Source organism: Malus sylvestris, chromosome 11, assembly GCF_916048215.2.
Source record: "Malus sylvestris chromosome 11, drMalSylv7.2, whole genome shotgun sequence".
In the NCBI taxonomy this organism is placed as follows: Eukaryota; Viridiplantae; Streptophyta; class Magnoliopsida; order Rosales; family Rosaceae; genus Malus; species Malus sylvestris.
In genome coordinates this window covers 5,426,530-5,451,411 of record NC_062270.1, presented here as the reverse complement: position 1 = coordinate 5,451,411, position 24,882 = coordinate 5,426,530, and the positions used below count along the sequence as shown (strand labels likewise).

At 38.7% G+C, this 24,882-nt stretch overlaps 2 protein-coding genes, 1 long non-coding RNA gene and 1 other non-coding gene across 4 annotated transcripts; 2 read left to right on the top strand and 2 right to left on the bottom strand.

The window, feature by feature from the left end:
- Positions 1-62: 62 nt before the first annotated feature.
- On the bottom strand, positions 63-3,792 carry LOC126590893 (uncharacterized). Its single transcript, XM_050256408.1, has 3 exons — positions 3,175-3,792; positions 1,920-3,000; positions 63-508 (listed from the first exon to the last, which is right to left on the bottom strand). Exons 1-3 carry the CDS (start codon positions 3,564-3,566, stop codon positions 215-217), a joined length of 1,767 nt encoding a protein of 588 aa, XP_050112365.1. The 5' UTR covers positions 3,567-3,792; the 3' UTR covers positions 63-214.
- A 1,841-nt stretch (positions 3,793-5,633) lies between these two features.
- On the top strand, positions 5,634-20,512 carry LOC126589655 (uncharacterized). The gene is made up of 22 exons (XM_050255021.1): positions 5,634-5,968; positions 6,163-6,206; positions 6,322-6,385; positions 6,617-6,725; positions 6,835-6,902; positions 6,988-7,085; positions 7,348-7,519; positions 8,030-8,246; positions 8,459-8,585; positions 8,918-9,027; positions 9,176-9,268; positions 9,373-9,501; positions 9,653-9,786; positions 10,186-10,275; positions 10,395-10,465; positions 11,278-11,542; positions 11,641-11,712; positions 12,094-12,133; positions 12,261-12,538; positions 19,383-19,560; positions 19,660-19,871; positions 20,091-20,512. The coding sequence occupies exons 1-22, from the start codon at positions 5,912-5,914 to the stop codon at positions 20,385-20,387; spliced, it is 2,925 nt and encodes a 974-aa protein (XP_050110978.1). The 5' UTR covers positions 5,634-5,911; the 3' UTR covers positions 20,388-20,512.
- Positions 13,190-16,037, bottom strand: LOC126589674 (uncharacterized). Its single transcript, XR_007611894.1, has 2 exons — positions 15,527-16,037; positions 13,190-15,309 (listed from the first exon to the last, which is right to left on the bottom strand). It is a non-coding gene; the product is annotated as an uncharacterized LOC126589674 (long non-coding RNA).
- Positions 20,513-21,030: 518 nt separating the features above from the next.
- On the top strand, positions 21,031-21,102 carry TRNAP-AGG (transfer RNA proline (anticodon AGG)). The gene has a single exon. It is a non-coding gene; the product is annotated as a tRNA-Pro (tRNA).
- Positions 21,103-24,882: the final 3,780 nt, after the last annotated feature.

Below are 24,882 nucleotides of genomic sequence, written 5' to 3'. Positions count from 1 at the left end.
ATCATAACTCCAATTTTCTCTTTTCTTTCTCCTTTTACCCTTTTGTAGAGAGAGAGAGAGAGTTGAAAGAAGATTTTTTTTCATTTCAGCTGCATAAGCTTTTCTTTGCATCTACATTAAGCATGGATTACTCCGTAATTAAGGGTGGTTTTACATTAGCGGTATTAAATATAAATATACTACAAATATATCACTCAGACTAGCTTAAGGATGTTCACCTATTACCGTTGTTGTTTGACCGCAGCAAAGTTGATAGAATTTCCGAGAATTGAGGGCGCTTTGACGGTGAATTGTTCCAGCACTTGGTCATCAAGGACTTCAGCATTTGTGGGCAGTCCTTTGGAATCTCGGGTCTAAGGCCGCAGGCAGCTATCCCCACTGCTGCTTGGACCGGTGAACACGCGGCATATGCTGCCTCACCAGTAACCATCTCCCAAATTACCATCCCGAAACTATACACATTACTCATCCATGTCTCGCTAACACACTCTGGATCACCGGCAATGATCTGTGGGCAACCAGAAAGGCGAACAAAGCAATGAATACCATATCTGTTACTTCAAGTATTCAGATCATAAATACAAGATATACCAAAGCGGAGAGATGTGGAAAAACGTATAAAACTCCCAAATATAAGGAAAACTAACGAAAAGTTAAAAAAAAACTTTAGTTTTAATGAAAAATGACAAATAAATGTCTAGTAAATAGTACCAGGGAAAGGTAAAAATGTGGTTTTTCGTTAAAAGTAAACAGTACTGGGAGTGTATCGTTAAAACTCCCAATATATGTCACCCAGCTAGTACGCTGGATGGCTTCGATAAATGAGAGATGAGGTGTAATTCATTAGAAGGAAGAACAACTTCAAGTTTTTGTTTACTTCTGTACTTCCAAAAATGTGAACAAGCTCATTGTTATTCAGATTGACGGAAGGTATACAAAAGTGAAAGTGACAAAAGGTGGTCCCAAAAGAGCAAACTGGAGTAAAGAAAGAAAATTATTCTGTTGTAAGTGATTTGTATCCGCATTTCCCGGGACCCAAATCAAAGCAAATCCAAATAAACGACATTAAAATAATTCTTTTCATCATCAGGTAATTTATACCTAGAGTTTGTGTCAGCATCCAATTATTATCACAAGCTAATAAAAGGTGGATGAAACATGCGGCATCAAACAATGCTCCGGAAAGGATATAATTCTTGACCAGTGATCATTGCTAAAAACTTAAAATTTTCATTTTGGGGGATCCGCACAATAATACCTGTATTTCGGAAAGTAGCACTACTATAAGGTTGCGGCTAAGCTGATATGTTTAGTGGCATGCATAAACGTAGTTGGGTAAAGTTTCACGGAATATAGATGAGTGCTTATATAAAGATAAATAGTACACTGAGATGTAAAAAGTACCACCAATTATGAAGACATGTTAGGCATGCTCAAACAAATATGTCGGGGTAAGTGACATAAAGTGTATTTAGTGAAAATAGATTGATCCTGAATAGGTGAATTAATACATTGAATCTGTGAATCCATAGGAAACAAATCAAATCTTGTATGCTGGGAAGGTCTATGCAGGTAAAGTTTTTGTAGCAAAATTATGACTAGAAGACCGCAATATGATCATACCAGTAAGTTTTTGGAACAACAGCCACATTGGGTTTGCAACGTCTATGGAAATGGAACGTTAGTTTTTCCACAGCTTTTGGTTATGCAGATTGACAAGATAAAAGGTCTATATACATGAAAGAACTCAGTTTAACTGGTTCAAAGCAGAAAATTCATGGGATGGCACTAAAGTAATGTAATGCAAGATGTGGTCTAAGTGGCTAGCTAAACTTGGGAAAAAAAGAATACCAGGTTGACTGATTAGTACTGAGCTATATTAATTCACGGAATAATAACTGATGCAACAAGGAACTAACCTCGGGAGCTAACCACCGGTATCCATCTGTCTCGTACTCCATTGCATCACCAACACTTTTACAAGCAGCAATTATACCCATGTCCCCTAAGCAAGCATTCCCATGTCGATCTAATAATAGACGCTGTGTGTTGAGGTCTCTATATGCAACGCTGTGGTCATTCATGAACTTGACCCCCTCTGCTACATCAACGGCAATCCTTAATATGTCCTTAATCTGAAGCTTCTTGTTCTTAAGCATCAAGTCATATACTGATCCACCTTCCATCAGCTTCGTAACAACGCACAACCCATGATTGTCGTCAATGCAAACACCATAAAATTGCAGAATGTTCTTGTTCCCACACGTCATGAGCTCCAAAAGATCTCTTCGGAGTTCAAAGTCATAGGAATTTCCCTTGTCACACCCTTTAAGCTTCTCAATTCCAACCTTTTTCCCCTTGTACACTCCCTTATATGAATTGGGTCCAATCTGATCAACAAAGTCGAGATTATCAGAGTTCAACAGCCACTTCCCAATTTCATCCCCACCAGATTGGATCGTCTGCCATTCATCTACGGATACAACAAATGACGAAGTGGGTAGAGGATCCGGAAGCTCAATCTTTTGGCTAGAAATCTCAATCCCATTCCTATAATTTTGTTCACCAATGTCGTCCTCAATATCTCCCACCTCCCTCCCCTTCGTATTCTCTTCTTGACACCCACATAGTCCAAACGGGAGCTTCACTGTGCTCGATTTGGGCTTCCTTATAGCCGACTTCAAAGCATTTTCAACCCGGTTTCTGAACAATTTATCTTGCCCAACTTCAACCATAAGAAGAACAACGCCAATAGTACACCCTTTCTTCTCAAAGATCTGTACCTTCTTGTAGCAAATCGACTCGTTATCGAGTGCACCGGACATCAATGGCCATGAAATCGAACAGTTACAGGCAAAGGTGAGCTTGAACACAGACCCCTGAGCGTCCTCCTCAGACACCTCTTGAATCAACATTGCAGGATGCCCTTCCAATGATGCCTGCTCTATCAATTTTATATGAAGAAACACTTCTTTCATCTCGAATCCCGCTTGAGCATAACTATTCATCACATACACAAAAACCCAAATCACTAAACAAGCAAAATCAATCACAACACAATCCAAATCCTCTGTTTGGCTGCTCAACAAATTGCACAAGGTCGCAATCCATCAATCCAAACAACTATAAAATAAACTCAGTAACCAAACAGAGCTAAAGATTCAGCCTTCAAACCTGAGGGGAAGAGAATCGTAATGCTTGCGAATGTTGGAGACGAGCTTCTCCGGCAGCTGACTGCCAGGGTAGAGCTGCGTGAGATTACGCACCACACTCCCCCACACCAACTTCCTCGAGCTCTCGATCTTGCCAAACGACGCCGTAGCCGAGTCACTCGCCGAGTCGAGATTCAGCGAGTTCTTGAACGACGCGATGGCCTCTGACACGTTCCGGCTCAGCCTCTGCAGCTTCTTCTGCACCGCGGACGACTCCTTAACTCCGGCGCCGTTCGAACTCTCCGGCGCCGCCGTCGCGCCTTCCGATCTGTCATGCGTCCTCATCAGCACCTGCTCCACCATGTCCTCGTCCGTGCTCGCTCGGCCCGACCAGCACTCCAGAGCCGCAGCCATGGGTAGCTAAGTAAGCTAGAAAAGCTCAATGCGGGTCGGCTCGGGTGACTCAGTGAGTCAGTGACTCGCCCGTCGTCTCTGTATTTAGTTCAGCGACACAGAGAGTACAGAGAGAGTGGCCTCGTCAGTCGTCACTTTCATATTTCTGAAATTTTTCATTTTTCTGACAAATAAAAGGAAGAGAGAGAGCGGGGGTGGTGGGCTTGTTTTATTGTATGGGAGCGTGAATAAATTAATTAGTTAATGATTGTGTTAATAAATCACAACTGCCTGTGTGTTAGGACTGATGATGATGATGATGCTTTCCGATTTGAACCAACGGTGGGGATCGCTGTGTGTATATGGGTGTGGGGCCCTTGTTGGCCCACTATGAGTGCTTATGTTTTCAGAAAACAGGGAAACCACGTTGTAAGACCTACTTGGAAGTTGTAATTGTGGAAAATTTTTCGAGTGCGACCGGAAAACAGAAAGTTATTTCACATATTATTATATAATTAGAAATAATTTTTTTTTTCAAGTGCCCCTTTAATTATACGATGATATGTGATGTATTATATTTCAGATATGTTGAAAAATCTCTTATATTTGTGAGTTATACATTTATTAGAGAAAGGTGGTACAATGAGAACTCGTAAAATATCGTCCCACTCTCATTTATCCAATTGAAATTTTTTGGATGTCAAGTTTTTATTTTTTTTAAGAAGCATATAGTTGATATTTTTTGAGTAAATTGTAGCTATGATCCCTTAACTTTAATTCAATTGGAGCAATGACCCCTCAACGAAAAATTCATTACCATTGGTCCCTTAACTTATCAAAACGTGTAGTTATGGTCCCTCAATTAAAAAGTCATTACCATTGGTCCCTCAACTATAATTTAACTGAAGAAATTGTCCATTAACTTTAACCCAATTGTAGCAATGGTCATTCCAACATAATTTGTTTTGACAAATTCTTTGACGTAGTTGACGAAAAGGACTTAATTACACACGTTGATGAGTTGAGAGACTTTACTTATATAAATGGTTATTCCAACATAACTTATTTTGACAAAATTTCGACGAAATTGATGAAAATGACTATAGCTACACATTTTGATAAGTTGAGGGACCAATGGTAATGAATTTTTAATTGAGGGACAATTGCTACATTTACTCATGTTTTTTTTAAACGCTTATATGATTATGAATTATAAACACTTTTAAATTGTTACACTAAATGCAAAGGAAAATATTTTTTTGAGCACTTTTACCTCTTTTAGACCATCTCCACCCCTTGGCTAAAAGCCAAATTTTTTAACCCGAAAAATTTAGCTTTTAGCCCAGAAACATCTTTTCTGCTCCAACCCTTCTACCCTAAAATTTTAGCTCGGAATTATTAAAGAATGAAATTAGCCTAAATTTTTTTCTTAAATCATTTTTTTTAAAAAGTAAATATGTAGATTATTGTAAATTAATTTTATGAACATTTTAATCTAAAAAAATTTAAATTCCGATAAACATTTCGCATTTAGCCCGGGGGGAAAGCTGGGGGGTATTTGGCCCAGAAATAGCATTTGGCATTTAGCCTAAAATTTTAGCATGAGTTGGAGAGTGTTTGGGGGGGGTAATTTGGGGGGTAATTTAGCTTTTAGCCCAGAGTTGGAGATGGTCTTAGAAGCAATTTCAAACAAATCCTTACTCCCATTATCTTGTACGGTTGCCATTTTGTAATGCGAATTAATATAAGATTGGTGTTTCATGAATGGAGTTCGAATTTGGTTTATGGGAAATCACATTACATTCCACAATTTTATTTTGTGATAGAAAATCAAATTGTCTTTTCACTCTCGTTTAGTTGACAACGAGAGTTTTGTTAATAAATAGTTTAAATTATTAGGTATCGAGTTTGAATGACCGAGCTGACCTTAAGTCTACCTCGAGCTATTTTGTTAAAAAATTCAAGTTGCTCAAGAATTTACGAGTTGGACATATTAATGTTCAAATTTGGCTTGTTTCTTAATCGAGCCGAACTAAATTCGACTTGATTCTTTCAAGCCAAACTTAGAAGAGTCAAATGACTGACCGAACCCAGTGCAAATTCGAATTGTGTCGAAACGAACTACTTAGAAGGTGCCAAATACAAATATCATAAACCTCGGTGACGAAACTGCAATTTGCATAAAACGTACAACACGGAGAAGCAAGAGGAGAAGTTCATCTGCAATTCCCGCACTCTACAGATCTTAACAGTAATCCTTCGTCTACAGATCTCAACCCAGTCGATCATCAATTACGTGAACTCAAAGAAAATCAGACGACGTCGTAAATTCAATCCGAAAAGCACATTTCTGCTGCGTTCCGTACATGGCGTCATCCAGCAGGTTGGAATCTGTCGGAGACGATGAAGCTGAAGAGGAGGAGGTTCGCCATTATCCATTGCTTTGAATTCATCAATTTTTAATTTTTAATTGTTATTCTTTATTCGTGCTTAATTGAATTTCACGTCGTAATTTTCCTGAAATTTTTAACTTTAATTTTACTCCGAAGCCACTAATAAGAGCCAATTAAGCAAAAAGCTATGAACTTAATCTGAAGGAAAATAATATTGGTTGCAGGTTGAGCATTTTGATGATTTCACTGTCGCCTCTTCATGGGAAAGGTAATTCATATATGTGTGTGTATGTATATAATTATATATATCAGCTAATTTTTGTAAAGTTTTCGACTTTGTATACGTTGGGAACTGATTTGGATTGTAATTGTAATGTTTTTAGGTTTATTTCCGATATTGAAGCGGTTTGTAGGCAATGGTTGGCAGACGGTCCGAAAAATCTGCTGGTATGCTTGAAAAGCTTGTTCTGTTACTCAAATTGTTATGCAAATGAATGATTCGCGTCAGCTTGTGCATTTTGATTGCTACTTATATTTTTGCATGCCGAGTTTGATTTTTATTGCCATCGTGATGAAAATAGTAATACGATCATGTTGAGAGGAAAAATTTTAAGTTTTTGTTGTCCTTTGTCATGTTTGTCACTGCCAATATGGATTTTGTGTATTGTTTGGCTGTAGAAAAAGGATGCAAGGGAGGTTTCGGAGGATTTATACAAGGTCAAGTCCGAGTTGAAGTTTTCAGCAAAAACTTATTGCATGGAATACTATTTTGGAACAAAATATGACGGTAATAAGGAATTTCAATCGTAATTTTTCTTTTATTATATTTTTGTCATAAATTTGAATCAAAATGTTAATATTGGAGGCTAATGTTTTATTGTATCGTGGTGGTACAGGCAAAGTTATCGATTGGAATTCCACATTGCATGACTTGCAGTTGTGTTTTGGGGTCAAAGAATTTTTGGTATGCCTTAGCTTGGCACCTTTTGTTCTTTAGTGCTTTATTTATTTGTATTTTGGTTTCAAACTTGTTGATCATATTTCATCAGGTAATTGCTCCGCAAAGTGCCAGCGGTGTGGTTCTTGATGCACCTGAGGCTAGCAAGCTTTTAAGTGCAGTTGCAATTGCCTTATCAAATTGTTCAAGGTGGGAGGGATACCAACTTGAAACTTTTTCTTTGTAACTTTTGGTTCTTCTTAGACATGTGCCTTGGTCATGGTTCTTCTTAGACATGTGCCTTAGTCAATTGAAATTTCTGATATTAGATCAACATCCATGTAGTGTTCGTTGACAATCAGTGGCCTGTGGTTTATTAACTTTTTGTCATGGTGTTAGAGACTTTATCTAGTTCATTATTTGAGTTAAGTTATATCAACTGTATGATATTGTTCAAAACTTGGCTACACAGTTTGTGGCCTGCATTTGTTCCAGTACATGTTCCTGCTAGGAAAGCTTACATCGGTATCCAAAATATGGGAACAGTTTTTACTAGAAGATTTGAGGCTGATCATATTGGTAGCCAGGTTCCAGTAAAACTCATGCATTTGGAAGGATTGTATGAGTTGTTTGTTTCCAAATTTGTAAGTTTCTACCAAAAGTTAAATGTCCTTTTTTCTTTTTGATATAATCTTACAGTCTTGCTGTCACAAGTTGGTTATTCACTTACCTTTTGAGCTTACAGTTACCACTATAATAGTATGATTTGAGGCTTATAAGATCTTTAGGCTGTACTCTATGTCCCTGTTGTTTCCTTTTATTTTGTGTACCTCCTTTTCATTTCATAATGCTATAGGTAGGTTGAATAGTATAGTTTTGGTCACTCTGATTCATGCTATCGTCGTAGTTAGGTTTTCTTCAAGAGAGGTAAAACCTTTTAGTTTTGTAATTCCAAAAGTCTGTTTTTTCTCAAACAATGTCAGCAGGATTTTTATTTTTTGAATTATTAATTATATGTTCTTTGCTAACCATTCTTGTTCTGTATATTTCGCTATCCACTGAATTTGAAGTTCCTTAAAGTAGTATTGTTTTTAAAATTATATTTTGGTTTCCTGTTTCTCCAAACTCTAATTATTTTTCTTTTGATGGTGAAGGCCTACTCCACATTGGACTTTTCTACTCACAGTTTCAAAGTCCATTTCACAATGAAGCTAACCTATAGATCCCTTCCCCATGATGATGAGGTTCAAGGAGATGATCTAGATGTTACTGAATCTGAAATAGATATTGGTGGTGAAATTCACAATAGAACACAATGGGATGATGATTGTCCATGGAGTGAGTGGTATTCTGCCGAAGACCCTGTAAAAGGTAGTTTTATCCTGAATTGTTTCATTGTAATGGTTCCTCTTATAGGTTTTGTCCATAGCCGTGCTCGTTCTTTTAGGTATGATTGTGTGGGATAATGTCTTAGGTTTTCCCTCAAACAACATGCATGTTGTTTACCACAATTATCCTTGGCATGCTTGATAACTCAATATGGACTAAACATTTAATTTGATGTATGTATTGACTGCCCACAGGATTTGAATTGGTTGCCATGTGGTCAGAGAAATTGCTTGAGAGCTCTATGGAAATGGCTGAGCTGGAAAATTCTTCACCCCATGAAGCTCAAAAATGGATACTATCTCCAAATATGTCTTCGGCTTTGTGAGATACTTCTTTATTTAGATGACATTAACAATTTTTATCAAATAAACGCTATGCCTGTGATAGCTTTGTCCATGTGTAATTGCGTATTGAAGATTTTGGTCATTTTTCATTTATTCTTCCACGGTATATGTCACAAGAGGTTTTGCCCATAATTTATAGCTTATCCAAATTGTAGGGTTTTGGTGCTATATTATTCTGAATTCTAATCTCCCTCAACGAAAAAAGCTAAAACTGAACTTTATTTCGTTTTTTATTAATTGGTGCACATGATGGCTGTTGTTGTATAGTGTGCTTATTTTATAAGCTTTCTGATGACTACTTTTCTTCAGAACTGATTCTTCCAAAGGAAACAGAATTGGATTTTCTTCTCAACTGTGCCTATTACTTGACGCATTGAATATGTCCTTTGAGGCTCAATTTATGGAAGATTTTGTGTCAGGTTTGAATTTGACTTCTTATGCAACTTAGATTCATCAGCTATTTTTCGATAAATTGCTTGTTTTTGTTTCATGAGGTGGAGATGTCATTTTGGTTTTTTATTGAGATGGCCACTTTTTTTTTTTTTTTCTTTCTCTTTCTTTGGGTAGTTGAAAATCCAGGTTCAGATAATTTGAAGTCCTCAATGGTTATACCTCCACCTACAGTTATTGATCGCGTGCTTAAGGAACTCTTTCATGATGGTATTGCTCCCTTCCTGCAAGACATTTTCATGTAGCTATATGAAACAGACACTTTACAATATATTGTGGTGGTTGCTAATCATAAGCACCAATGATATCTGTAGGTGCACGATTCCTAGATGTTGCTGCTGCGGAGCATAAGACTTCTCGAGCTATTAAGGGCGCACCTCTTAAATCCCTTTTTGCACAGTTTTGTTTGCATTCTCTTTGGTTTGGAAACTGCAACATACGTGGTATGCATAGGAACCAAATTTCTAATATTTTCACAATCCTTTTAAAGAAGTTATTGAGTGTGTACACCATTCAGATGGTTGGATTCATTTCCTTAGTAGTGTTATTTTCTAAATTATGACCAGCCGTTTGTTTTTTTATATGTTTGATCAGCTATTGCTGTTATCTGGATAGAGTTTGTTCGTGAAGTCCGGTGGTGTTGGGAAGAGTCACAGCCACTGCCCCTAATGCCAGCCACTGGTTCAATTGACCTCTCCACGTGTTTAATTAATCAGAAACTTCACATGGTAATTATCTGTACAAATCTTCAAAGAGTTTGATGGAATTCGTTTCTGAAAAAAACAAATCATTATCGTTAAACAGATGTTTCTACAGACGTTAACAATTTGGTTTTTGAAAACTTTAACACCCTTGCACCTGCTTTCTTTTATAAGAACACATGTCTAAGCTTATGACTTTTGCTGTATGGCACCATGGTTGCTTGACAATATCCAAGATAGTAATGAACACACACATTATACAATTTTGTTGATCAAATTGAGATTAAACTAATATGCCGAACATGTTGATTTTATTTTTAAGATATGATGTGAACATGTCGTCATTTGACCTTTATCCTGTGATGATTCCTTTGATGCATATGAAACCAAGCCAAAAAACATTTTATCTTGATGCTTTTTGTTCAGCTTGCAATATGCATTGAGATGAAGCGTCAATTGAATGAAGACTTTCAAGATTGTGTTGGAAGCCAGGAGAATTCATCTCCTCAGACTGAGGTCAAACTGATTCTTTTTTATGCTTTATTTTGTATGTGATCTTACTGCTTATGTTCTAATCCTATGTACACCATAGTTCCTCCTCATGTCAGCATGACTGTAGTTGACTGAAAATGCAGGAAGATAGTCAAGATGAGGATTCCTGTATAATGCAAACACCTGGTGAAAACTTTGATGGGAAACATGACAGGTGAACTAAGCAAGTGAGATCTCCTTGGTTTTCTTCATTAACAAATTCTTTGGGATTATCTCTTCTTTTTTGTTTGAATTTAGATAAAAATTTGTTTAATTTTGCCGTTGGCAGATTAATTACTTATAATTCATATGTGTGTATATGTGTGCTTCCCATGTTTATGCACCAAGACTGCATTCTTCACTTTCTTTGCTTAGATGAAAGCATGAGGTGAGTTGTAATGTTAACATTGAGAAGCAAGGTTGTGGGTTCCCTCTTGTTTCACCATTAAGTCCTGTGCTGCAGATACATTCACGTAAAGAGTACTGCTATTGGTTAGCGTATGCTTTTCACATGCTTAGAGTGGGGTAGATACTTATAGATGCAAGATTGCTGGTCTGTTGTAAATTACTTCCATTTATATCTTCCCAACCCGGAACTTTGTGTAGCAATTCAACAGAATTAAAAATTTGAACGGTTAAACTTAATTATGTGCGGAATCAACATGTCCTAGGCTTGGGTACCCTATTAGGTGAATTTGGTCAGGTACCCAAAGTTCTGGCAATGATGGAAAAAATCTATTCTACTTTTTTGAGTACCTTTGTTAGCCTAGAAACATGTTTTAGTTTACTGGGCTGGCTGGTCTGTTGCTATGGAGTTTGACTTCAGTTGTTTAAAATTAAGATATATATTTTGAAGCGAAGGGAAATTATGGTGTATAGTCCTTTACCTTGAAGTCGATAGAGAGTTGGGGACTAGGGTAGATAATTTTCAAATTTACAGAAAGTTAATTTTCATTTGATTAATGCACTTTACTTTGGATGCTGCAGCCCTGTAACACCAGATAATTTACAACACTCTGAAAAAAGTTTATCGAGTGGTAGTACTAAGCCAGAAGCTGTGGTATCTGCTAATCTGAAATCTTCAGATTCTACCAGGAGGGGTTCAGCTGGTGTGGCAGGATCTATGAAGCAGGAAGATGTGGTATCTGCTAATCTGAAATCTTCAGATTCTATCAGGAGGGGTTCAGCTGGTGTGGCAGGATCTATGATGCTTCTGAAGTCGTATCAGAGCATGCATGCGCCATACACTCAGGTTGATGTAACATATAAAACCATTTAACAATCTCATCATAGTTTGTGCTCTTGCAAAGTCTGAAGAAATGGAAGTTGAACTTTTTACACTTTTTGTAGGAGTCACCACTTATGACAGAAGACATGCATGAAGAACGGCTTCATGCCGTTGAAGCCTTGGGCGACTCATTTGTAAGATTAAGACCATTGTTCAAAAATGTTCTTTGTATTAATTTGGCATCTCTGGCCATAAGTTTTCATACGATAATTAGCTCTAGTCATACCAATCTTTTGCATGCAGAAAGATTTTCATGTTTGGGTTAAGAAAACATTAGGTACTTAATGTTTCAATGGAATTAAAAAAGTTGGAAGTTCTCAAGGATTTTCTTTTTCCAGCCTCCCCCATCCATCACGCATTAATATGGACCATAGAATGCCCACTCTATACATTACTCCACAATATGGAAATTACAATTCATTCTTCATTACTTGATAGACAATGTTCTTTAGATGGTTTTCATGTGGTGTTAAGCATAACTTACTGCAATAATCTTATCAAATATTCTATTGCAGGACTTTTCTGCTCAGTTGGAGAGAGAGATCTTAACTTCAGGTGAAAACCTTTAAAAGATTGTTCTAAATATCTTTTGTAGCTACACTTGCACATTGAGAATAACTTTTAGTGGATTTGTGATGCTGTTTATACTGGACATGTCACTTATGAGTTGAATTTTGTTTAGACATGTCAGCGTTTAAAGCTGCAAATCCAGATGCTGTTTTTGAAGATTTTATTCGCTGGCATTCTCCCGGAGATTGGGAGAGCAATGACACAAAAGATACTGGATCATCCAACACTCCGGCAATAGAGGGTTCAAAGAATGACTGGCCTCCTCAAGGACGACTTTCAAAGAGAATGTCTGAGCATGGAAATTTATGGCGAAAGATTTGGAATGATGCACCTGCTTTGCCAGCTTATGAGCAGAAGCCGCTTCTGGATCCAAATAGAGAAGGAGAAAAGGTAAACTAACTTACCAGCAGTTATTTTGTAAAACATCACTGCTGCATAAGCCTATTCTCCTAAAAGTTCCACAGAAATCGGGATGTAGATGAAAAGGGCGGGGTCTGTTTTGGGGTTTTGTGCCACCTGACCTAAACTGGTTGGTTTCTATTTTGCCACCAGAAAGTTGAAACAGACTGATCTTAGGCATGAAATAGAACCTACCCAACCCAATCCAGCATTCCACTGCATTTAGTTGGTAGGTGATCCGTAGGACACTTGGGCATTCACCAATTAAGTTTCTTGCTCAGTGACCAAGAGAAATGGGATAAGCCCATATACATGAAATTGGATGCAACCTGAAGGAATTCCCATGGCCTCTTGTCAAAGCATAACCTCCTAATAAATAAAAGGAAGGGGGTTCTCTTTCTTCTAAGCGTGAGACTCATGGCTCTAATTATTCACTTTGAAATATGATCAAGAAAAAATTCTTATAATTCACTGGAGCCACAGTTTAAGCGGCATGGGATGGGTTTGGTGACGAGAGATCAACAACAACAACAACAACAACAAAGCCTTTTCCCACTAAGTGGGGTCGGCTATATGAATCCTAGAACGCCATTGCGCTCGGTTTTGTGTCATGTCCTCCGTTAGATCCAAGTACTCTAAGTCTTTTCTTAGAGTCTCTTCCAAAGTTGTCCTAGGTCTTCCTCTACCCCTTCGGCCCTGAACCTCTGTCCCGTAGTCACATCTTCGAACCGGAGCGTCAGTCGGCCTTCTTTGCACATGTTCAAAATCACCGGAGCCGATTTTCTCTCATATTTCCTACAATTTTGGCTACTCCTACTTTACCTCGGATATCCTCATTCCCAATCTTATCCTTTCTCGTGTGCCCACACATCCCACGAAGCATCCTCATCTCCGCTACACCCATTTTGTGTACGTGTTGATGCTTCACCACCCAACATTCTGTGCCATACAACATCGCTAGCCTTATTGCCGTCCTATAAAATTTTCCCTTGAGCTTCAGTGGCCTACGACGGTCACACAACACGCCGGATGCACTCTTTCCATCCAGCTCGTATTCTATGGTTGAGATCTCCATCTAATTCTCCGTTCTCTTGCAAGATAGATCCTAGGTAGCGAAAACGATCGCTTTTTGTGATCTTCGCTAGATTGCTCCGGTCATTAGTGTGGATAAGTATATAAATGGATAGAGATAGGAAAGCAAACACAAGATGTACGTGGTTCACCCAGATTGGCTACGTCCACGGAATAGAAGAGTTCTCATTAATTGTGAAGGGTTTACACAAGTACATAGGTTCAAGCTCTCATTTAGTGAGTACAAGTGAATGATTTAGTACAAATGACATTAGGAAATATTGTGGGAGAATGATCTCGTAATCACGAAACTTCTAAGTATCGGAGTGTGGTGTCGTCTTGACTTGCCTTATCTGTCTCATAGGTAGATGTGGCATCTTCTCTGGAAGTACTCTTCCTCCATCCAGGGGTGGTATCTTTAACTGGTGGAGATGCACAAGGTAATGTATCAATTTCACTTGAAGCTTACTTGTAGTTTCAGGCTTGGTCAAGCGCGATACAAACCATGTAGTAGGAGTCCCCCAAGTTGCCGAGCTAGGGGGTCTGCTGAAAGAGGTGACAGACAAGGTAAGCAATCAGAGCTCCGACTGATTGTTCACCTTCTCCCCATCTTGCAGCAGCATGAAGGATAAAGAGAAGAAAAATGAGAAGAGATGATATGAGATACTTTTGCTTTTGAAGAAGTAACTTTCCACAGGCTTATTCTTGAACTGAGCTGGAGGGTTTTCTGGTTTCCTCCAGAGTATAAGGCCGACTGAAGAATTTGAGGGTCAAAACAAGTCCATCAAATCTAGAGTACGTTCCACCCTGCTGATATGGGATACTTTTGCTTTTGACAGAGTAATGAATATATCGGCACGTGTGCTGTTACGCTTGTCTCCACATGCTTCCTTGTATCCTTCGCACTTGCCCTATCTGTTCCTCAAGCAGATGCGGAATCTTCCCTGGAAACATAAGATGTTGAAGATGAGTACTCGAGAGCAATGCCAGGTAAGTAATCAGGTAAGGGGTTCCAGGCAGTCAGTTCCTGGCTGGAAGCTTGATTCCAAGTGCTGACTGATTGCTCTCTTTCTCCTTGTCTTGCAGGTAAAAACAAGGCCAAAAGAAAAGACAGGGAAAAAGCATGATATGGGATACTCTTGCTTTTAACCCTGATGATATGAGATATTCTTGCTCTAGTATAGCTTGTTTGCAGAGGTATTATCGGGGGGAAAGAAAGCTGAATATTTCGAAAGGCTTCGTTGGGAGTGCCTTCTCAGATATGATGAAGGGTTGAGCATTTTTGCAGGTCTGCCTGTCCGTTGGGGATGGAGGTCGACATATATAGGAGTCTCCCTAACAACAAGTAGTAATGCTATTCCTTTACCCTGCTTGGTCATAGCACGGTAGTGGGAGCTGCCAGTTTCACATGTTTTAACTCTGTCAGAGCACTTTGAAAAAGTGGTCTGTGGTATCTGGCTCTCGAGATTCGGAGAACGATGCCTCTTCGATTTTTGAGAAAGCAATCATGCTGGGGGTATGACTCTCGAGATTCGGAGAGCAGTGTCTCTTCGATTTTTGAGGAAGTAATCATGTTGGGAGTCTGGCTCTCGAGATTTGGAGGGCGGTGCCTCTTCGATTTTGGAGCAAGCAATCTTGTTGGGAGTGTTGTCTCGAATATGAGTAAAGGTTGGGCATGTTTACTAGTCTACCTTGCCACGAAGCACAAAGGTTGACACACAGGGACTTTCCAATTATCCAGCAATGGTACTGTTCCTTTACCCTCTCTTCGATTTTGAGAAAGTAGTCATGTTGGGAGTCTGGCTCTCGAGATTCGGAGGACGGTGCCTCTTCGATTTTGGAGCAAGCAATCTTATTGGGAGTGTTTTCTCGAATGTGAGTAAAGGTTGGGCATGTTTGCTAGTCTACCTTGCCACGAAGCACAGAGGTTGACACACAGGGACTTTCCAATTATCCAGCAGTGGTACTGTTCCTTTACAGTTGTGGGTAATAATATGGTAGCTAGACCTTCAAAATTTATGTGTCTAAACTTTTGTTAGTGCTGTTTCTTTGCTATTCTTTTACCTTTCTTGGTCAGAGCGATGTAGTGGGAGCTGCAAGCTTCACGTGCTCAACTTTGGCAGAGAACTTTGGCAAAGTTATTTGTGGTACCCATGAGCTATTGTTGCGTGTGGGAAGTGGGTGATTGAACAGTAAGATTCATGTGCTTTCTACTTCACCAGAAGTCTTCGACAGAATGCCCATAATTTCTGCAAAGCTGAGTGTGCGTGTGACAGGTGCTGACAAGGCTAGAAAAGTAGGTGCCTCTTCGATTTCTGAGATCGGCCCTCGTGGTCTCTGAGCAGCCCAGCTTTTGAGAAAGCGAGCGCCTCTTCGATTGATTCGGAGAACGATGCCTCATCGATTTTTGAGAAAGCAATCATGCTGGGGGTGTCTCTTCGATTTTTGAGAAAGTAATCATGTTGGGAGTCTGGCTCTCGAGATTCGGAGGGCGGTGCCTCTTCGATTTTGGAGCAAGCAATCTTGTTGGGAGTGTTTTCTCGAATGTGAGTAAAGGTTGGGCATGTTTGCTAGTCTACCTTGCCACGAAGCACAGAGGTTGACACACAGAGACTTTCCAATTATCCAGCAATGGTACTGTTCCTTTACCCTCTATTCGATTTTTAAGAAAGTAGTCATGTTGGGAGTCTGGCTCTCGAGATTCGGAGGACGGTGCCTCTTCGATTTTGGAGCAAGCAATCTTATTGGGAGTGTTTTCTCGAATGTGAGTAAAGGTTGGGCATGTTTGCTAGTCTACCTTGCCACGAAGCACAGAGGTTGACACACAAGGACTTTCCAATTATCCAGCAGTGGTACTGTTCCTTTACCCTTGTGGGTAATAATATGGTAGCTAGACCTTCAAAATTTATGGGTCTAAACTTTGTTAGTGCTGTTTCTTTGCTATTCTTTTACCCTTCTTGGTCAGAACGATGTAGTGGGAGCTGCAAGCTTCACGTGCTCAACTTTGGCAGAGAACTTTGGCAAAGTTATCTGTGGTACCCATGAGCTATTGTTGCGTGTGGGAAGTGGGTGATTGAACAGTAAGATTCATGTGTTTTCTACTTCCCCAGAAGTCTTTGACAGAATGCCCATAATTTCCGCAAAACTGAGTGTGCGTGTGACAGGTGCTGACAAGGCTGGAAAAGGCTGGAAAAGTAGGTGCCTCTTCGATTTCTGAGATCGGCCCTCGTGGTCTCTGGGGAGCCCAGCTTTTGAGAAAGCGAGCGCCTCTTCGATTTTTGAGATCGGCCTTCGTGGTCTTTGAGCAGCCCAACTTTTGAGAAAGCAAACGCCTCTTCGATTTCTGAGATCAACCCTCGTGATCTCTAAGCAGCCCAGCTTTTGAGAAAGCAAACGCCTCTTCGATTTCTGAGTAGGCGCCTCTTCGATTTCTGAAGCTTCGTCGAGTGCAGATTTTTATAGGGGCTGGCATTAAGTTCCAAAGCACACTTGAATCTCCACCAGTAGAAGCTTCATTCTTGCACTTCTAAGATCTTGATTTGTCCGACCTCTTCTCTCTTCAACACCTTTGAAAATGTCTGGCCTCTCCGACCGTCGTTTTGACTTGAACCTTGTTGAAGAGGCAGCCCCGCCTTCTCCAGACAACATATGGCGCCCATCCTTCGTCTCCCCTACTGGTCCTCTTACCGTTGGGGATTCCGTGATGAAGAATGATATGACCGCTGCGGTGGTGGCCAGGAACCTTCTCACTCCCAAAGATAACAGACTACTTTCCAAACGGTCTGATGAGTTAGCTGTTAAGGATTCGCTGGCTCTCAGTGTTCAGTGTGCAGGTTCTGTGTCTAATATGGCCCAACGCCTATTTGCTCGAACCCGCCAAGTTGAATCATTGGCGGCTGAAGTGATGAGTCTCAAACAGGAGATTAGAGGGCTCAAGCATGAGAATAAACAGTTGCACCGGCTCGCACATGACTATGCTACAAACATGAAGAGGAAGCTTGACCAGATGAAGGAAACTGATGGTCAGGTTTTACTTGATCATCAGAGATTTGTGGGTTTGTTCCAAAAGCATTTATTGCCTTCGTCTTCTGGGGCTGTACCGCGTAATGAAGCTCCAAATGATCAACCTCTGATGCCTCCTCCTTCTAGGGTTCTGTCCAGTACTGAGGCTCCAAATGATCCCCCTCCGGTGCCTTCTCTTTCTGGGGCTCTACCGACTGCTGAGACTTCTCCTAAGCAACCTTTGTGAAGGCTCCCTCTTGTGTGCTTATTTTGACTCATGTATATGTACATATTTGTAGCTTATCGGGGATATCAATAAATAAGCTTTCCTTCATTTCAACGTATTGTGTTAAATACACCAAAGCCTTCTTCGCTAAGTTCTTTGAATTTTCTTTTGTTAAAGCTTGTATGTTGAAGCTTTCTGAGTGGAGCATGTAGGTTGGGGTAGTGTTCCCTTAATTTCCCGAGTGAGGAAAACTTCTCAGTTGGAGACTTGGAAAATCCAAGTCACTGAGTGGGATCGGCTATATGAATCTTAGAACGCCATTGTGCTTGATCCTGTGTCATGTCCTTCGTTAGATCTAAGTACTCTAAGTCTTTTCTTAGAGTCTCTTCCAAAGTTTTCCTAGGTCTTCCTCTACCCCTTCGGCCCTGAACCTCTGTCCCATAGTCGCATCTTCTAATCGGAACGTCAGTAGGCCTTCTTTGCACATGTCCAAACCACCGTAACCGATTTTCTCTCATCTTTCCTTCAATTTCGGCTACTCCTACTTTACCCCGGATATCCTCATTCCTAATCTTATCCTTTCTCGTGTGCCCACACATCCAACGAAGCATCCTCATCTCCGCTACACCCATTTTGTGTACGTGTTGATATTTCACCGCCCAACATTCTGTGCCATACAGCATCGCCGGCCTTATTGCCGTCCTATAAAATTTTCCCTTGAGCTTCAGTGGCATACGGCGGTCACACAACACGCCGGATGCACTCTTCCACTTCATCCATCCAGCTTGTATTCTATGGTTGAGATCTCCATCTAATTCTCCGTTCTTTTGCAAGATAGATCCTAGGTAACGAAAACGGTCGCTCTTTGGTATTTCTTGATCTCCGATCCTCACCCCTAACTCGTTTTGGCCTCCATTTGCACTGAACTTGCACTCCATATATTCTGTCTTTGATCGGCTTAGGCGAAGACCTTTAGATTCCAACACTTCTCTCCAAAGGTTAAGCTTTGCATTTACCCCTTCCTGAGTTTCATCTATCAACACTATATCGTCTGCGAAAATCATACACCAAGGAATATCATCTTGAATATGTCGTGTTAACTCATCCATTACCAACGCAAAAAGGTAAGGACTTAAGGATGAGCCTTGATGTAATCCTACAGTTATGGGAAAGCTTTCGGTTTGTCCTTCATGAGTTCTTACGGCAGTCTTTGCTCCTTCATACATATCCTTTATAGCTTGGATATATGCTACTCGTACTCCTTTCTTCTCTAAAATCCTCCAAAGAATGTCTCTTGGGACCCTATCATACGCTTTTTCCAAATCTATAAAGACCATGTGTAAATCCTTTTTCCCATCTCTATATCTTTCCATCAATCTTCGTAAGAGATAGATTGCCTCCATGGTTGAGCGCCCTGGCATGAACCCGAATAGGTTTTAAATCTGTGTAGGCAAAATAATTTATCTTTTGTTGGTTCCTGTATTTTACAGTGTCTTTGGAATCTCCTTAATGCTTTTCTAACGTTATGTTTCATAGATCCTTCATTACCTGGAAACGTTACGACCACATCAGTTGCTTGAGCAAATGATTTGTACTGCCTTCAGAGCATCAGCAGATACTTTGAACCAGACTAGCTATGGAGGCTTGAAGCAGATGGAAACCAAAATGGATCAACTTTACATTACTTTGGCGTCTGCATTGAGGCCTCTGCAAGGTTTCCTAATCTGTTTATTTTTAAAAGAAAAAAGCTGAATAAATAGTACATTAACTCTAGTTTTGCAGTGAGTATTTACAATTTCAGTTTCTATTCCAGCAAATCGTCTATCTGCTGGCAGTGAGACTATTGAAGACATAAGACGGCTCTGTGGTGTTTTTGAACATATCGAGAAGCTACTCACCATTGCAGCTTCCCTTCATCGCAAGTTCTTGCAAGCCCCACGCCTCTCTGAAGCCATTTTCTCCGATTGCTGCAGCTTTTATTTTCCTAGAATGGCAACAAGCTCATCAGGAGACAATGCTCCAAAGGTAAACTGCCTTTATGCCTGAAATCATTCCTAATACAGCAGTCCAGCAGATAACGTCCACAATGTCTTGAGTGATCGAAACATTCTGTTTTCATTCTTAGAGGATTTGATAGTGTTTATCCGAGCTAGTGTAGCAGTTGCACCACAGCGGCAAAGTTTTTTCATTAGCATTAAGCCTTACCCTTCAATTTTATATCATGTACCTCCCTTAACTTTGCAGGAGTTTGACAAGAAGCAACAAGTAAGGATGCACGAAAGACCCATCGTGTCAAATATGTTTACCCCTCCAACTGCTAATCAGTCGTGGAGGAAAGTTTTAAGCTTGGGTAATCTTCTCAACGGCCACGAACCAATCTTGAGGGAGATAATATTTTCCAAGCGGGATAGAGTGAGCGGAAATCACTACGCTGCCCACACATCCCAAATTACTCAAGAAGAAGTAGAAACATATAGAATGTATTCATGTGGAACCTCGAACGATCTTCGCGTAGCTCTTTCTGTCGTTTCGTGTGACTAGTAATATTCTCAGGATATTGTACAGAATTTAATAACAATCATTCTTTATGAAATTCTTTTTCCAGTAATTTCTTCATGTGGACCGAAATTGGATATCGAATGGAAATGAAAGTATTCGTCTTTTAATCTTGTGCTTTGGAAATGGAAATGGATTCTTGTTGCCAACTGGCAGATGATGAGATAATGATTTGCTGAGAATCAATGCTGGATGGTTGATTCAAAACTTTACAAACTATTTTCAGGCTTAAAGCTTCGAAAAATTAACGGGTAGCGATTTTGACACTCTTTCAAACGGATTCTTCGTAATTTTCTTTTTCTTTCACTCATACGAGTGCAAGAAGCTAAATAAAGGAGAGTGAAAATCAATGACAAACTAAATCCAAATCGAATTATATTTCTAATTCTTAATTTTGACGTTTTTTTATTTGTCACACACTCCAAACTGAATATTTACCGTTTATTAAGCCCTTATTATTTTAATATATATTATGAACTTATAAGAAGATTGCAAGAAGATAAAAATAAATGAGTGAAAAAAACTAGCCAAATTAATTCCAAACCAACAATTGTAATTATTTAACTAATTCTCCCATGTGAATCTGCTGTATTTTATATTGGTTTAAAGTTAGGCACTAAGCCATCAAGGGCATTTGGTCTAGTGGTATGATTCTCGCTTAGGGTGCGAGAGGTCCCGAGTTCAATTCTCGGAATGCCCCTTTCTAACAATTATTTTTTTCATTTCTTCTGGATTTGCGGAGCATGTTAGGGGAAGACAATGCTCAATTGCTCTTGTTTCCGTGAGGCATTGGATAATTTTTTATGGATATCATGAGTGCTGATTTTTTGTTACATTTACCGGAAACCCCATCAAAGATCATAGACATACATCTTCTCCAAATTTCACTGTTTGAAGTTTAAGGATCAAATAATCTGAACCACTTAAATTGAACCAGACAATCCCTATTAACTTATTTTGCTAGCCTACTTCACACGATCTAATGACTCTGATCTCATTTTTCCCACAAACCAAAATGCCGAATTTTCTGGTTCTTGAACTTCGAACAATAAAGTCTGAAAATGATCCAAAATTCTTGGTAAGTGTGTAAACTACCTTAAAGTCCCCCATTTGTACGGTTAAGTATGTGTGGGGTCAGCATCTCGATGAAGATTAGATTGCTTTTTAGAGTCAAGAAATGGACAAATGAAAGTAAGGCCTATACATTCATGAAAAATCTTAGATAAGTTTTGATTCTACAAGTCTATCTAACTTAGGAATAAACAACTAATGAAAACACAATTGGATAAAGGAGGATAAGAGAAAGAAACCCATCATTTTCCTAATAAATCTTTGTAATTAAAAAACTAATTAAAGGCCTTTCATCGAAAAATGCCTAATTATTGATCATAGTAGAATTCTCTCCCCTCCTATTACCATATCATTTCATCCCCTCCTCTTATACTCTTCTTTTTGTCTTATTATGTATATAAAAAATTCAAAACAAGATGTAGACGTGGCGCAATCGTAACCATTTAAATAGGAAGGAATTGAAGGGGAGAGAGATTAGGAGAAGAGATAATCATACTCCTTATTGATCTATGGGGTTAGTAACTAGTTGTGGGGCCATGGTAACAATCGTTGAGATGGTGAGAGTTTAATAGGGTTGGACATGACCTAGTTTCGAACTGTTTCACCATAAATTGTATACAATTACCGATGCGCTCCGATCTTTTGATATTATTTTTTAGCATAACTACTAGGTCACAAAGATATTTAATAAAATGTCTCAAAGAGATTGGGACACGAAAGGAAGTCAAGGCGAACCAGGCAATGTGGTGTGCGGACACCAACTAGGATGCCGAAAGAATTTTTGGGCTAATTGCTAATGTGATAACCCTCTAAATAAAAACACTTCAAACTTAATAATTTAAAGAAAGAGGAAAAAAAAAAGACTTTGTAAGAGTATTTAGAACAAAAAATCAATTAGAATGTGAAACGTGAATAAATAAAGAATTTTTTTTCTTTTATATAAGCTCTTAAATTGTTTTGTGTAAAACTTATAATTATCGAAATGTTTTTTCTAAATTAGTATTTTCTGTCCGAGTTCTTTTCTCTCTCCCCCCCCCCCCCTCTCCCCCTTTTTTTTGTTTTCTTTCTTGTTTTCCTTAGGGTTTATGCAAGTAGTCATAGAATCGCTTTCATGGCTTTTAAGTCAACATCACAAGAAAATAGACCTGCATAAGAATGAGAACACACGGCATGAAAGGTGGGTGGGAGGTAATAAATAAAGGAACCGGATCCCCACCGGATCCAATAATATTGAGCTTGCTGAGCAAATCATCTATGCTGTTGAAATTTGATCTAACAGCTACAAACAGAGACCGTCTAAAGTTATAATAATTGTAGCCGTTGGATCAAATTTCAACGGCCCAGATCCTTTGCTTAGCAGACTCAATTTATTTGGGTCTGGAGGGGATCCGGTTTCATAAATAAAACAAAGATGTGTGTACTATACGTATATAATAAGATGCCTATATGAACATTGAACAATGCTTTCGAATTTGAATCCTCTATGCATCTTAGTGTTCAAAATCTAATGATCAACAAATCCGAGTTCTTAGTTTGTGTGAAAGAGAATTGTAGTCCTCGGTTTGTGTGAGATGGGCCAATATAATGAAATGAGGAAAATTGTCAAATTCAATTTGAATAGTTCAAATTACTTAGCCCTTAGGCACTAGACAGTCCAGATCTCTGTCCAATGCTTCCGATAAGGATCATGCACCACCAATGCCATATACACACATATATTTTTTTACTTGTATCATGTCTGCGAGCCCAGATGCATTAGAAATTTGATAATTTCGTAGTTTTCCTTAGAAGTTTATTTATAATCTAAAATTAAAATCTCTTCAATTCAGCATATATAAAATAATATTTCATCTACTAAACTTTTATGTAATTAAATCTTTGATGATTACGACCCTTCAGTCCGTGAATTTTATCTTCTTCCCTGTTCTATTATTTCTTACCTGATCGACTAGTCTCAATCTTGACTTCATGGGATGGATAGCTTCATAGCTTGATAGCTCAATTTTTCTAATGGATGAAAAATTACATGTATTAACTTTTTAACTCTATACATGTTTGACAGTAAAATTATAATTGATCAAATGCTTAAGAGGACAACAAGTTTAGATTAATGAATAGGGCCATAAACTCTTCATGTTTTCTCTATTATTTTCCCTTAATTTCAAGCTTGATATCATTTACTCTTTTTTTGACAAAAAAAAAAAAAAAAAAAAAGAAGAAGAAGAAGAAGAAACCATTTACTTTTGCCAAAATCTAAAGTAAAAAACGTATTTCATGATAGCCGATTATATCATAAAGTAGAAACAGTGAAAATATGAAAGTTTATAAATTTGGTATTCAGTTGTTAGAGAAAAATTAATATACTTTATTGTCGAATCAGAATCTACTAAGACATAAATGAAGCTGAGCTTGAGTACATGAAAAACTACTATTCTTTTCCTAATAGTTTCGATTTTATAGCCATCTCTAATTAATTTTAGGAGCTCACCCTAGAAAGAAAGGGAAAGAAGAGTACTCATGTTGAGTCAATTTGGATAAGTCTTTGAGTATGATTGAGAGCTCTTGATCAAATACAACATTTTCTCATCCCATAATAAAGGCTCTCATCTTTAAAAACCCCGAATCTGTTTTGATGGGGAAAAATCCCTGATTATCTTTCTAAGGGCCAAACTTTGATCACAAGAGTATTTATACAACACCAAAAACCTTACCAAATTAATCATTTTTCACACGGAACTCCTTGTTGCAATCCTATTGGAATAGGAATATGATTATATAAATCCTAGTAGATATGAGAATGTATCTTATATTCATATTAGGAGTAGATTACCTATCAAATGTTGTAATCCTAAAGGGGAAGGTTTTTACCTATCTAACTACTATAAATAAAGGCACAATGGGGTGGAATAACACACACTCACAATTACACATCTCTCTTCTTCTTCTCTATGCCGCACTCTCTCTCTCTATGGTCTCCATAATTGTTCAGTAAATTATGCCTACAACACGTTATCAGCACACTCTTGACGCTGTGCTAAAGAGAGTTTATTCTTCAATCATGGGAGTATTACGTTTTAATCATTCTTTTTGTGTTTAATTTATTGTTTTGAATTGATCTACATGATATTGGTTCAATTTAATTTTTCTGTGTTGAACGTGATACAACGCATTGGAGATGAAATTCCGGTTTACCGAGAAGGATCTTCTACAAATTCAAAGGCTTTTGTTGTTTTCTGCCAATCAGGTACGCTTACAATAAAGTAAGATATTTGAAACGATCTTGAAGCATGAAAACATTCTCCATGATGCATGAACCCCCCTATGTTTATATATTGTATATGTTTCATATATTTGTCAATATATATATTTGTTTCATGCATTACACAATTAAATCGCTATGTGGAATTTG